Source organism: Anneissia japonica, unplaced genomic scaffold (genome assembly GCF_011630105.1).
Source record: "Anneissia japonica isolate Jap-2015-1 unplaced genomic scaffold, ASM1163010v1 scaffold287833_len2544123_cov190, whole genome shotgun sequence".
Classification (NCBI taxonomy): Eukaryota; Metazoa; Echinodermata; class Crinoidea; order Comatulida; family Comatulidae; genus Anneissia; species Anneissia japonica.
In genome coordinates, this window is record NW_022757233.1 from 1,087,891 (window position 1) to 1,104,042 (window position 16,152).

Genomic DNA, 16,152 nt, shown 5'->3' on the forward strand with positions numbered 1-16,152 from the left:
CCTGCCAGTGCCTACCGACAGCGCGCCTACCGACATTGTCATTGCAAGATGTGTATAAGAGACAGACCTCACCCCCTTTAACTTTCCAGCTATGCTGGCACCACTGGGCTCCCACTCAGAGAAGGAGCCCACTATTGTTGTCATTAGGAATTGGGCTGTTTCAAATAATCTACCACGGTTTTAACGGATTTAAACAACTTGCCACGTTCTGATCCACACACACCAAAAAACAGCAGTTGGCATCACCACCTCTCTGCTGTCTATTTAAATGTTAAAGAAACGCTTGTTGAATATGGAGGCTGTCTCTTATACACATCTAGATGTGTATAAGAGACAGTATATATATATATTACATATTGCCTTAAAAATGTTAATGTTATAATGTGGATTTTAAAATGGAAGAGCTTCCTTGTTTGAGGGCTGGTAGAAATTGAAAATTATTATTTTTTTTATTAGGCATGTATTGTATAAATTATAATCTAATGTGTATTCAACTTACTTTTCCTTTTAGAAATTTTGTTTGAAAAGTTTGGGAATTTATGGTGTAAGAATGTAATGAGAAAGTGTTAATTTGGGTCTTGGTGTCTGTATTCCTAAATGGAAGAGAGGGTAAAGTAAGACATTGATTATATACTTGTTGTTAATCTCTTGGATGTTAGATTTGGCAAGTTCTGATTACGTTAGTTTTCTTACGTTTTTTTGGACACACCGTTACTGTTGTAAAAGTGTCGTTTCCAAAATAAAGAATAAGAAAAGCTGATTGAACAAATGAAATAACGGGATGTTTTTATCATAAAATCTCCTTATGAGGCTTAGGGAATGGATTTGCTTATACAGTAGTCGTGAGAAAGAGTCCTACTGTCACAGAGATTGAACCAAGAACCCTGGGATTAGAAAGCAAGTATTTTAACCACCAAGCTATTTAACTCCACTCTTAAGTCCACACTTACTTAATGCATGGAGCTGTCACAGAGATTGAACCAAGGACCCTGGGATTAGAAGGCAAGTATTTTAACCACCAAGCTATTTAACTCCACTCTAAGTCCACACTTACTTAATGCATGTAGCTATAGCTCCATGCTAAATGTACATATTTATCTTCATATCATTTGTATATAACATATTTAAGTAAATAATGTGTTCATAATTCCTATATACAAGTCAGAAGTAAATGTAAAATAACATGTAAACTTTCGAAGCTGTATTAGGATATCACAGTGAATTCTTATATTTAGAATACCAATATTTTTTGGATGATTTTTTAAGAGAAATATTTCATTATTATATAAAATATACAAATAATGTAATCATTCATGGTACAATAATTTTGTACAGTAATACAAAAAGATATTTGGTACACAATTTATTAATATGAGCCTGTAGTGTGTATTGTAACATTATTATTTGAAAAGCAAGGAAGCTAAACTGTCATCTTTTCTTTTCATGTAGTTTGCTTTTATTAGAATTTATTTATGATCAATCTTGGAGTATGAATTTCTATTACAGATGAGTTTATTGTTCCTATGTTTTTCCATCCCATGGTATTTTCTGTATAAACGTTTGAAGAATAAAAAGCTAGCAGTATATTTTTGTGAGGGCCCAAAATAATAGTTTTGGACACCTGCTTCAAATACAGTTATAAATAAATAAAATAGAAAAATATAAAAGCTGAAGTAGGCGCGGTGAATATGAAATCTAATGTATTGGGGAAACAATTTTCTGTAATTGTTTCAAAATGGTTTGTATCGGACATGTCACGGCGCTGCTCCTGTGGACAATGTTTGCTTAGCTGGTCTTGTACTTGATTTCCTCAATAATAGATATCAATATATAAAACTGAATGATTATGTCAAATCTGAATATGTAGTCATTAACACTGGTGCACTGCAAGGTACACTGCTGGCTCCTTTTCCTTTTTACTCTGTAAAAAAAAAACCTACATATAAAACATGTAAAAAAACAACTACATATAGTTTATAGTATAGAAGACTATAGGTCCAGTCATCCAGACTGTCCAGTTATCAAATTTGTTGATGACACTGAAGATTTAGGCCTTATCAAACATGATGACAGCATTACACGTCTAAAATTGAATGTTTTGTCAGATAGTGTAAAGATAATTTTCTTAAACTCAATGTTTCCCAGACCAAAGAAGTGGTTATTGATTCCAGTACTAAAATTCAAAAAGGAAATTAAAATATTGTAATTCGCTCCGTTAACCCTAGGAGTGGTTGTATGAGAGTACCGATTGCAAACACAAAACAAAGGGTATAAAATACATCAATGAAAATCATAAAAGATAAGTAATAATTATAATATTAGTAATAAAAATAATGGTGATAATAATAATAGTAATAATGATGAAAATAATAATTATCATTAAAAAAATAATAAAAATATTTCATAAATAATATGATATTCCTGTTGAGTAGTTTCTCCTTTATAGAAATATTGTAACACTTTTTTTGTTGCAAAATTTTTCATTATCTTTAAATATTGTAGTCCTTGTTTAATTTTGAATATGTTTGTGCTGTTGTCAATGTGTTTTTATGGAATTTTGATGTTGATACTTTTTATCCTTGATCGATTTTAATGAGATTTTCTTTGAATTGTACTTTTTTGCGAGCTTTTTTTTGGAGACAATAAGTACCTAGTATATTGTCATATTCTAGTGTAGGCCTATGCTTCAGTTGATATACTGTATTTATTGATTCATTTAGAACTTTTAAACACACAATCAAGTTCTGGGATTAGAACCTAATGGTAAAATTGTCATGTGAATTCAACTTTGGTGCAGGGGCAGAATCAATGGGGGAGGGACAAGTTAGTCTCCATTCTATTTTTTTTAATAACGAAAAAAATGTAGAAAAAAGAGAAAATTACATTCATGTGTACGCCTGAGTGCGATTTTCTGGACATGTAGAAAGGTTCCATATCCATAAAATATCATACCCTGCATTTGCAGAAGTCCCTCCATGGACTGTATTATGTCAAGTTCCAGGATTCACCACTGAAATATACTAAAATCATTCTAATGTACTGTACATGATGATGCAATCAACAGGCGATGGCCCAGTTTTTGATGGTGTTAATAAGCCAACAGCTGGAGGGGAGGGGGATGGAGGGGAGGAGGAAGGAGGAATATGCACATGTCTCATACACACAAAAGTTTTTTTAATTTTTTTATGTGACCTTAGCAACGATATTTGTATTGATATGGAATGATATTGAGCTATTTTCTTTTTCTGGGATTAAAGAAATAAAATTGATAGTTTTCAAAGCAATGCAATGAAGTCATTTTTGTTTTCTTGTGTGATTCTAATTTCTAGTTAATGATATAGGACTACTGCCTACTGCCTGTGAGTAGAAACAAGGCTGAAACATAGAGCAAACTACTTCACACAGGAGTATCTAAGCATGACTGGCTAAGGAGAATAATATGTCAATGTGTGGTTAGAACTCCCGACCATATAAACAATTCAATAACCAGAATGGAAACTTGCTGCACCAAACTGCCTTCTCCAAATGTACTGCCTCACAACTAGAAGCAGGAGAAATGTCACTTTATGCTCATTGATTCATTTATAATGGATTCAGTGACTAGAAACCATTATATATTCATTATAAGTAATGGCTTGAAACAAGTACTGTAAATTATTTCAGACTCTGAAAAAGGGAGTAAACTATTTGAGACAGAATTCCTTTATAATTATTTCTTACTGTTTTATTTCCTCTTTAAATAGCATTTCTATGTAATTTAATTCAGATTAGAATGAAGACACCACCATGAATAACTTCTTCAATTTACTGATGAATGTTGTTAAAAGATTTCATAAACTGTGTTGACAAACATTACCATAAGTAAAATATTATATACAAGTCAAGTCACCTGACCATAAAAACCACTGTACTGAATTAGTTACAAAGTATGACATCACAAAAATCCTGAATGAATAACTGATACTGTAACTAATTCAGTCTCATTGACAAAAACACTTTAAAGCTATGTACAATAAACTATTTATCATCCATATGTTTGAAGTTATTAAAGAACAATTTCAGTGCCAAGGAAGTGATTAATGGTTTATAGGGTATGTACAGTAGAGCCTCCCTCTATCCAGCCTGGGACTACTGTGTCATAAAACACTTCACAAACAACAATACAAAGTGGTTGTCATGTGCTCATCTGTAATGTTTTATGTGTTTTGAATTTTGTGGTTGTTGCAAGTTACAATATTAGCTGTTTAGCCATAAAGGTTCAATTCAAGCATGATAAAAAATGATTTAGTTTGTTGACCTGAGGCCAAAACAAAACCCTTATAAAATATGCCATCAATTTTAAATATCATTTCAAGATCCTGGATGTTAAATATAATAGGCCTATGCTGAGACTTAGAAAGCCTACACATGAGAGGTATAACTGTAGTTATTAATCTACGCAGTAGCAGTTTTAGTGCTAGAAATTCTCCAGTGAAGGGTCCAAGATCCCCCGACACTGAATCACCCACCTCAGCTCCACCATGTTTGAGACCAAGGTGAGGAAATTTTAAAAATAGGCACCTGTAGATATCTGGAAATGCCACTTATTCAAATCAGTGTTCAATACATAATGATCGGTTTCTTCCCCAACAAGGTCACCAGGATTCCTTGAGGGAGTCCTGTAGAAGCGGTTGTCGCATCGGTTGTGGCTTGGACTCCCAATCTCAAGGTCGGGGGTTCGAAACTCTCGCTGTGCAGGTCGCTTGTGTCCTTGGGCAAGGCACTTTATCTACGGGTGCCTCTCTCCATCCAGGAGTACGTCAAGTGGGTACCTGGTAGGTTCCAACACAACTGCGCTGATTAATAGCCGCAATATTATGGAATAATAATATAATTTAATTTAATAATTTAATTTGGTGCTCAATGTGTTCCATATGTGTTTGATCCAATGACCGGGGTAGTATTAATGTGAAGCACTTAGAGGCTTTGTAAAGGCATTAAGTGTTTAAATATAAGAACGACGTATTATTATTATTATATCCCAGACCCCCTGCCGGGTGTAGCAATATAGTAGTTGAAAGAGTAGTTTGTGATGCAAAGTTAGTATACCTACAGTGGAGAAGCAGAACGACACCCACATATAAAGTATTTGTTTTTTATATGAAAATATAGGAAAACTTGTATAATTTTAAAAATCCTCGGCAAATGCAGTCGGTAAGATTAAATTGGTAGATGCAATAGTAGTTGTGGCAGTAGTACATTGTAGTAAATACCAACCAGGCTCAGAGATGCCAGAAATGTTTTGATTACATTCTACAGGATCACTATCTTGTGATACAGTATTGCTTGCTAATGTGATTACAGTACTAGACAACTAATCATGCTTCATGTGGAGGAAGTAAAGCATCCGGTCTGAGCCAGCGGCAAATCTTGGAACGTCACCCTGACGATTATTATCCAAACAGTACACTCCTCTTGGGAGATCTGCCAACCTACCAGTGGTCTAATAAAAGAGGAAAAAGAATGTTCAGTGGGTTGAAGCAGACCACAATAAAATCACTAGACAGAATGATTTATATTCGATACAGATACTAATACAGTAATAACATTCTTGAAATAGTAATATAAACAAGAAAAGAGAAAACAAAAGAAAGAAGTATGAAGAAAAAAAAGTTTTACATCAGGGTTATTATATAAACCAACTTTCTAAAGATGATGCAATTCAGCGCCAATTTCACAGTGTGTAGTTTCATAGGGAAAGGTACTTGTGAATTTTTACAATTGAATACTTCTGTTTGGGTTGAAGCAGACTGCATTGGAATAAAATTACTAGACAGAATGATTTATATTCAATACAAATACCAATACAATAATGACATTCTTGAAATAGTAATATAAACAAGAAAAAAGAAAACAAAAGAAAGAAGTACTGTATGAAGAAAAAATGTTTTATATCAGGGTTAAATAGAACAGGATATAAACAAACTTTCTAAAGATGATGCAATGCAGTGCCATTTTTACTGTGTGTGGTTTCATAGAGAAAGGTACTTGCAAATTTTTACAATTGAATGTTTCTGTTTGGGTTTTCGCTCTTTTCTTTTTATTTACTCACCTGCAGAGTACCCCTGTCTATGACTCGAGTCAAATTGGCTTCACAACCGCCAACCAAAATATTGTCCTTTCCCAACCACTGTGCACAATACAACTTGAAAGACAAGAACAGAGCATGTTCAGATTAGCACCTTCAACAATTACTATCATACAAATTTGAAAACTTATCCATTTCAAGGTTCAACAATTGATGCGTCGTAATGTAAAGCACATAAAGACAATGGAGTATGATATACAAAAGCTCTATTATTATCATTTTCATTATCATTAGCATTATTTAATCAACCGACCAATCAATCATTAATTTGTTGATCAATTAACTAATTATTTTTCAGTCATCCCAATTATACTCTGTAGTAATGTACATTGGAGTAAATTTGACCAAGCTAAAGTCACATTGTTAAATGACTTAATGATTGATTTAAGTCAGTCAGTTTAAACATGTATACATATAGTGAAAATTTGGGGATTGCACATATATACTCAGGAACACTCAAACAGTTGCAATGTTAGCATTGGACTTTTCTGGAAGGGAAAAACAGCTGGGATACTTAAGCAAAGACAATGTAATTAGTCTGTTTGTATTTCAGTCTTTTTGGTAAACCGATCAGGTGAATGATCAATTTTGATCAAAAGAAGTTCAATCCAAACATGTATACATCCTGATTTTATGTACATGATTAGATTTCATCTCTAAACCCACATCTACCTATAGGCCAATGTTTTAATTGTTTGTTGTCAAACACAAATATTGAAATATAATTTATCGCAGTATTCTCAACAATATTCCCGAAAACTGCTGACTATTTGTTTTCATTGATTTTTATCTAATTGTGCATTTACAAAATACAGTATGAATAAAACATCTGGCACAAAACCCATAGAATCAAAATAAAAACAGGAATTTAGCAACTACAGCCAAGATGGACAACAATACTAAAAAAAACCCTGCCGAGTTATTTTGTTTCTATTGATCAGCATTTGTATTAAGCAGTCACAAAACTATGATATTAATAAAACATGAACACAAACACAGAATCAAAGTTACGACAAGAATTTAACAAGTACCTGAGAATTCAGATGCACACGGGCATGTTTGTCATTGTATTCTAAATGTTTTCAACAATGAAATAACTGATATGATATCAGTGGCGGATCCAGGAATTTTAAATGTTGTGGGGGGCGGGGGGTGCACAGGGAGGAACTTTCACAAATGGAAGGTCTATACAACCACAGCTACAGCCACACCATTGTCAAAGCCGAGGTAAAAGAAAATTAGAATTTAAAAAATGAATATAATTTTCTTTTTATAATTTTGGACAAATGTGTAGGGGAAGGGGTTGGTTGTGGGCCAGCTGCCACTCCTCCCACCCTTTAATCCATCACTGGATATAATATATGTTATATGTCCTACAGTCGATGCCAGACACACATTATGCTGTTATGTATTAACAAAGCTTTTCATTGTCAGGGTGCTAGATCAAGGACCCTATGAATAAGGGGCTCCTTCAGGGCCCCTAGGGGTCGGGGCCTGCGGACCACCACACGAGAGCGCATAGGCGTTACACTACTGGAGATGCACATGGATAGGTTAGTAAATATTGAGCACCTCCTACTCTTTACCTTCAAATTATGACTCAGTTGTTGGATAACATAGATGACCTAGATAACCCTAGGCTTTAATCCATAATGTTTATAAAATATTTTGATTTGATCATACTAAGGTAAGGTTATATAATCATTTATTCCACAATCAAAATATTTCAATCTTGGTATAGTATCTATTAGACACAATTAATGACATCCAACCAAAAACTATTATAATGCCACTTGATTATACCTTGAGTAATTCCTTTTTGCGCTGAATTGAGGTGTAGGTGTATTATTGTTTATTACAATATTTTGGGATGTATGCATGGTTGACTTTGAAGTTAAATGACAACAATGATTTCAAAACAAATATTTTCCATAGTATTTTTAAGATACTCAATATCCTTTCTATTGGTTTCTTATAACTAAATAACATTCTAAATTTAAATAACAGTAAATAAAGTGAAATTAAATATTTGGTATGTCTTTCCATAGTCCTGAGACAATATAACCTCTTCCAACTGATTTTACACTAGGCAAATATATTTGCATGAATCGAAAGCACTCGCTTCCTGAGCTCTGATTGCTTAGCTTCGCAAAAATAAGAAACAGTTCTAACTACTGATTTCACTGAAGTGCATCGACACTTTTGATTCGCGCACTTAAATTCACTATAGTGTACAACGGCTTTAGGCGAGACTTTTTTATAACTTGTTTCACAAACTTATTTTTTTAAAGATCGTCTGAGGAGGGCGAAAGAAAAATAAAATAATTGTTTTTTCTTATTTGGCAAATAGCTTTTGCCAAAAACATCCAGATGGAGGACAAAATAAGATAAAATTTTATTGGTGCATTTATTTACTTATTTAAAACCATATTTTGAGTTGGCGACCCTTACAGAATAAATCTGATGTTCAGGGGCCCACTTAAGAATGTAAAACAGAGTAGTAATAAGGAGTTAAATGCTTTAATTTAAATAATTTTAATAGGAAGAAATATACATATCTTATTTTTGGAGATTTTAAGGCAGCGGCGGATGTAATAAAAATACAGAAAAACTCTTTTTTTTCCTGAAATTTCCATTTTTTTTGGTGGTGGGTGCTCTAATTGGCCAAAAATAAAATTTTATTTTTATTCAAAATCATCATTATTGGTGGGCAACAAGTTTGCTAAACAAGGTACAAAAAACCCCCGCCTTACAGAACCAATACAAAAGGTCAGGGTGAAGTCAGCTCGTGATCTGTGTATTACAGGAAAGATATTTACAGGCTGCATCCTTATCTATTGGATTCATTTTTGCAACAATGCTATTGTCATAATGTAATAAATTTGACATTAGTCATTTCACCTACTGGTTATTGTTACCAAGAATTGTTACTAGCATTAGTGTCTACCATTTACACACTAAAAATGGAAAAAGAATGAATGAATACTTACCAATGAATTATTGTAATCTTGGGTAACATTTTTAATCAAGGCACCAGTACTATAATCCCAAATCTGTAAGAAGGATAATAGAAAACAATTACATAATAAATGTTATGTTCTAAAAGATATATTCAGAAAAACTAAACAAGGTTTATCAATGCATAAAAATCATTACAACCTGAAAAACAAAAGACGAAATTGATAAAATTTACAAATTGTGAAAATTATTTCATTTTACTCAAAAAAGAATTGCAATAAAGCAAATAGGGATACTTAATTTTTTTCTTAATTGTGTCTTAAAAAAATTTAATTTTACTATACTAAAAAAAAATTGAACAGCAATAGAGGGACAATTAATTGTTCCATAGCCAAAGACTCACTTTGTAAATTGCAATACAAAACAATCAATAGAGTATTTAGTTAATTAAACAAAATAATTTGATGAATTTAAAATAATAATGATTATAATTTACTAATAAAAAAATTGATTAAATATAAATACTGTAGTATTATACATGCTTGTCAACTTTAAGTAATACAGTAATTAGTTTTATCTGGTACATTTTTAAAACATTAAACTGTATCCAGATCCGGAATATTCTTTTATAATTTCCTTTTGGTTACTTCCTTGTTATTTATTGCTTGTATATGCTTTCCCTTGTGATTTGTACCATGTTTGTACTTGTTTTTTTCCCCTGGTCATTGGGTTCAAGTTATTAAATATGCAATAAGGTTACCATTGCAGACTTTGAACTGTGTTTTTTAATCTTGTTGAGATTTGTGTCTACAAGTGTTGATAAGGGGCCTAAAAAAATGGTGCTAAATAATTCAGATTTGTGTTATGAGTAAACATTTTTTTTTCTTACTCCAAGTAACATAATGACAGAACATACTTAAGTGTAGAGATTAGAGCAAAAGACTGGTGCAGCACTTATTCGAGGTCAGACCTTTTTAAAGAGGCATATATTTATTTTTAAAGAGGCATTTATTTATTTATATATTTTTTTTCAAATTTTAATTAATTAATTAATTAATTAATATTAATTAATAATTTAATCAATCAATCAATTAAATAATGAATAAATAAATTAATAATTAATTAATTTATTTATTTGTTTTTGGTGTTTTGCTAATTAGTATATTAATATCTACATAATATCTTTATATTTTAAATACAAATCTTATATTTGCTCTTCTTTTTATGTTTTTTGTCTGGGAACCACTTGATAGTTGATTTAGTTCGCTTTTTGGTTTCTACTCTGCTCTGTTGTTCGCCTATGCCTGTTAATTCTTACTGTATTTGTATGTTTTGTGAGAGAAATAAATGAAATGAAATTAAATCTTTTATGGTATTATTTCCAACAATTTTCCTTATACAGTAGAACCCCTCCTTTGGGAAACCTCTATTAAGCGGACATCCCTATTCAGGGGTCACAATTTTTAGCAACAAAAGAAGAAAAGTGAACCTATTAGCACTATGGAAAACCCCTATCCTGGGGACACCCATATTAAGGGGACATTTTTTTGGTTCTGAAGATGGGTTCATTAGGTGTACCAAAGGAGGGCGCTATTTAGTTTCAAGTTGTTCTCACCTGTAAGCTGTACTCTTTCCGCCACGATCCAGTAACAATATGATTATGATAAGGATCAATATCTAGGGCATCACCACATATATGTGGTCCATTCAACTTCCTGAAATATATAAATTCAATAATAATTCTATATAAATTACACTGATGTTCAAAAAATAGGTTTTTGAAAAATGTTAATGCTCAAGTATTGTCTCCATCAGTATAAAATCTACAATTTATGACAGTTAGATTGCTGCAACATTAGAGATTTTCTTACTAGGACACCTTTTCTCAATGCATTACATTAAGGAATTCTTAAGCCAGAGAAAAATGTTTAAATTGTATGTTATTCCTGTAATACGTTTGTATCGTGGCACTGAGACGCTGATAACAAATGATACTGTTAAAGAGTAAAAAAAAAAATCATTGAAATAGAAGTACTAAAAGGTTTTAGATTAAAAAGAACAACTCAGGGTGATCCTAAAAGTGACAGCAAACTTAATGATAGATAATTTTTACCTGATTGCATGCTCAGAAGAGGTGTTCCAAAACTGGACAGTGTCATCCCAACCTCCGGATACAAATGATGTGTTGTCATGTGGATGAAATTTAATGGAGAACACACGGAAACGATGGCCATCCATAATTGACATAGAAGGACTAGGGGGAAAAAAAGAGATAATATATGAAGGGTCCAAGTAAACCTATCAACTGATTGTAATAATAATAAATAATAATATTTTGGCATTTATATAGCGCTCACAGTGGTATTTTGCCCTGGTCATTGAATACAGAATCTATCAAACTTTCTTTTTTAAATAACACTTATCACAATCAGCAGATTATACAAGGCGCTGACATTATTATTTTTCCGGGTCACTGTATACTGTGTTGGCAGACCCACATATTGTGCAAATTTCTCTCTCATTGAGGAGTATCCCTGGTCACTGCTGCTTGTACACGCACGACCCAAACAATCATTGCCATACCATCCTACCAGGTAACCATTTATACTCCTGGGTGGAGAGAGGCAAACGTAAGTGAAGTGCCTTGCCCTAGGACACAAGCAATGCAACGAGTGTCGCACTCTCCTCCACTCCCTGTGGAGTATTTACTCATGTGATCAGCACTACTAATTTTCATTTCACCAGGTACCCATTTATACTCGTGGGTGAAGAGAGGAAAATGCAGATAAAGTGTCTTGCCCAAAAACACAACCAGTGTGACGAGCATTGGTCTCAAACCCTCAACCTTCCAATTGAAAGTACAAAGCCTTACACGCCCACGCCACATGCAATTCTGATTGGTCGATTAAATTCTGTAGACTTGTTATTTTGTTTTGGTTTCTGCATGTCAGCTGGAGTCAGTGGGCATGTGAAAACTGTTGGCAGAAAAGGCTCTTATCATGTAAAAAAAGCTTATGCAATGAATCTTGGTCAATGGTTGGTCAATGGTTGTGTACTTGCATAGCACATATAACATTCATCTCTAAGTGCTTATAATAATAATAATAATAATAATAATTATTATTATTATTATTATTATTATTATTATGTTTCCTAATAATTGTTATTACTCTAACTTGTTTTAAATATTTCTGTATTGCCAGTCAGTTGTGGTAGTAACTCAATGTATCATAATATAAGTGTATATACTGTATATGATTTGGTGAGAAAAACATTTTTTTTTCATTTTAATTTTCAATTAAAAGTTAAAAACTTGAATATTAGTTTACAATTCAACTGTATTGTTCAGACTTTTTAGCCAAGCTCAGACAATACATTTTTTCAAAAGAGGACTACTGTATACCTTGGTTCGCATGTCTTGAACTTCTGTCCTGTGGTAGCATCATAGACATTGAGTTTGCAGTCGGATCCCCCAGTCACATAAAGTGAAGCGTCCTTGTTGTAGGCAGCTGTTAGTGTCTGCCTTACCTCATGCATTGTGTGTAGGCACTGTCCAGTAGACATGTGCCAAAGCTTCACAAAACCTGATGCATCTAGTTACAAAATAAATAACAGAAAATTTTGACCTCGCAAAAATTATTGTCATATAAGATCACAATGACTTGTTCTGAATTTAGATAATGATTACACCATTCTGATCTAAAACATGTATTAAAATACCAATAACCTTGGGTTAATATTCTTTGATTGTATTTTAGGGTGGGTTACTAGTAGAGTAGTGGTTTAGGCACTTGAAAATAGTAAACCCCCACCCAATTCATAGAAATAATTGGTCAATAAACTATGAAAAGTTATACTGAAATATCCTTATTTTGAAATGAAATAACAATGGTCTGCATTAAGGGAAATGGAGTGAATTCAAGAAAGGATTATCAACGGCACAATCACATTGTTAAGAATGCCTACTTTAAAGAATATATCGTGTTAAAGTGACAAAAATGTTGATTTGAATGTCATTTTGTCACAGTTTTGGTGAAACCTATAGTAACCGCATGGGTTATTAGAGTAGTGGATTGTTAATAGATTACTCTTCTAGGGTGAGTTAACATTAGCGGGGGTTACTAATATAGTATAGTAATGGTCTATTATTAGAAGTTTTATGGTAAATCAATAAACATAATAATGCTGTGGGTGACAGTCAGTAATCATAGAGATATATCTCCATGCAGTAATCTAGTAACAATAATGTCCTATACTCATACAGTACTAAAATATTAAATTAGAATTTCCACCTCTCTTCCTACTTGCCTATTCAAATCCAATCAAAAGGACATTCATCAAATACTTACATGTAGCAAGAAGGTGGTTGTCAGAGCGATCTCCATCAACATGTGGCTTGAAGTTAATACTTGTGCACGGCAAACAACAATCTTTAGTCTCTTGGTCACAGAGACTGTAAATGATTGACCCAGACTCCCCAGCGTAAACCTGCATTAAAGATATTGCACAACATAATTTATCACAGCTCTGTCCATCCTAGAAAATTATTTAACAAAAACATGTGACATGCCTAACAGTCATGATGACATCACATCATCACCATAATTATGGGCATATAATAGTTTTTGTCGAAGAAAATTTGATAGTGTGGAGAGAGCTATAAAATTATAATACCGTAAAACCTCAAAACAGAAGCCCAATGGGCTTAATTTCGAGAAACCCATCTCAAATAGAAGCCCCCAACCTTTAGTTTGCAAAAGTAACCTTGAAAAGAAGCCCATCTCTGGTTTCTTTTTAAGAGAGCATTGGCTTTTTTCAATAGTACAGTACATACATTGTACATGAATTCCAAGGAAACAAAAAACATTAAAAACACACTTGGTTTATACAGTAGTTTAGGTGATTTAATGCTGGTTAATACACTCCATGACACAGATTGATATTACAGTGGCCCTATTTATTGTTTTAGTTTTTATTGTAATTCCCAAAATTTACAGCATCTTGAAAAGAGGCTCCCATTTTTACTTTGCAAAAGTAGCTCCGAAAAGAAGCCTATCTAAAGTCCAGAAATAAAAGAAACCCAGGGCTTCAATTCAAGGTTTTACGGTATAGTAAATATTTCAACACGGAAAACTTGATTCACCCAATGTTTTTCATCAAAGCCATGCAAGCCCATATATAAAAGTAGTATGTAGAAAAATTAATACAAACGCGAACTGGTAATTAAATATCAAAAACAGAAGGTTAAGGATTTTTATGATTTTGTTTTGTATTATTCATGGGATAATACATCAGATAACTTAAATTAACTGAGAAATTGGATGTTTTAGTTTAATTACACGACAAAAGATGGTATCTCAACAAAAACAATCTATACAGGCTATTAATACTGACTTGATGTTATCAAATGCTACTTTTTCATAAACACTATTGATCAGACCACTTGTGTGGCATAAGTCATAAAGATTAAATATTAATAGCATCATCAATAATATGTCCATGATCTAACGAAGAATAATAATTAATCTCATCTGTATATCTACCATTAGTCTGAAAAATAATGTGTAATGGTTCTATCTCAGAAGATTAAAGTTGGTTAATGATTAATTACAAAATATTCAGTAGCAGTGGTTAAATCAGTATATACCGAGTGTGGTACCATGCCAACAATGCTGAAAGTTACTAACCATAATTATAAGAAATACAAATTTGTGTACACAGTAAAACATAATTTAACAAGGTGCAATATGACTTCAAAATTGGCATTTTTTAATTTTTTTAAAAATTACAACTTAGCATGTGTTACAATATGGCAAAGGAAAGTAATTTATGAGAAGCTTATAAAAGAGATGTTGAACCAATTTTTTGTAACGATAAGCTTTACACAAGAAAATGGATCATTTTTGGTTGGTAAACAGTATTTTGAAGAACAAATATCTAATTTTAATTTCTCATCCAACAGTTCTGACGTAATTTGCACCTATCACAGAATAGAAACAATTTACTGTACTAGAAAATCTTCCTTAGTTCAAGGAAGGGAAGAATGAGGCTTAGTGTGAAGAGATCTGGGTTTAAGGCCAGACAGCATCGTAATCACAAAACCATGGTCCACTTTAAAGGTTAAAGTTTATGTATTTATACTGAAAAAAATATGAGGCTCTCTATGCGCTAAAAGCAAGTGAACAGATGTAATAACTCCAAGCCAGCACCCAAACCGCAGTATGAGGTACACCCTTGTCGCTGACCAGGTATCAATTAAAATGTTCCCTGTCCAGCGCCAGTTGCGTTTCGGCCATCCCAGGACTCAGGCGCCTCCTATCCTAATAGAACTAGAAAAAAGCTAGCTGGCAAGAAATGGAAAAAATAACAGGTGAGTTTTTAATTGAGATTTAAACAAAGATACTATCTACGTTACTGAGTGGAAAGGATTATGTAACAAGATATAATGACACTTTAAATGGCACAAAAGACAGATGTCTATGTGATCAGTGTGGCCTTTTATATAATATAGATTTAGATTATATATTAATGGGTAATTGTTGGCTAGCTTCCTCTACTCATTCTCATCTTCCTTTACATGAAATGTAAACCCAGCTGCCTTAAATCAATAACCCCTAACAACACATCATACTTCAGTTAATGAACCAAGATTTAACATTTGAGGAAAGAATTAGTATTCAGCCATTTGATTTAAATCCCATTGTACATACTCCAGGTAAGTAAGTATTCACGAAGTAGACACATGTTATTCTCAGCCCTACTCAATATTAATTTTGTTGCTATGGCAACTTCAAAACATGCTGTTTTTTTTTTTACCTTGATAGATCCATCCACAAATCCAACTGCTAACATTTTTCCAGTTTCATTGTATTTACAGCACATTATCATATCATGACATTCACTAAAAAAAAGGTCAGAAATGGAGGAGTTCATCATTTGAATAGAAGTAAGAAGTATGCTTCATTTCCATCATTGAAACATAAAGCAGATGAGCCTAGAATAATCTAAAATAATCTCATTTGATCTTACATTGTAGTGCTGACAGCATTTGGATTAATATTAATACG

At 32.8% G+C, this 16,152-nt stretch overlaps 1 protein-coding gene across 1 annotated transcript in view; it reads right to left on the reverse strand.

Moving 5' to 3' along the window:
* Positions 1 to 4,895: 4,895 nt before the first annotated feature.
* Positions 4,896 to 16,152, reverse strand: part of LOC117124595 (uncharacterized WD repeat-containing protein alr3466-like) — a 12,295-nt gene continuing 1,038 nt past the window's right edge. The window contains exons 2-9 of the mRNA XM_033270889.1: positions 15,902 to 15,986; positions 13,435 to 13,573; positions 12,489 to 12,678; positions 11,199 to 11,339; positions 10,701 to 10,800; positions 9,118 to 9,180; positions 6,092 to 6,184; positions 4,896 to 5,482 (exon numbers count right to left, since the gene is read on the reverse strand). Of these exons, the coding sequence (XP_033126780.1) occupies positions 5,354 to 5,482; positions 6,092 to 6,184; positions 9,118 to 9,180; positions 10,701 to 10,800; positions 11,199 to 11,339; positions 12,489 to 12,678; positions 13,435 to 13,573; positions 15,902 to 15,986 (940 nt within the window). The 3' untranslated portion in view covers positions 4,896 to 5,353. The remainder of the gene's footprint in view (positions 5,483 to 6,091; positions 6,185 to 9,117; positions 9,181 to 10,700; positions 10,801 to 11,198; positions 11,340 to 12,488; positions 12,679 to 13,434; positions 13,574 to 15,901; positions 15,987 to 16,152) is intronic.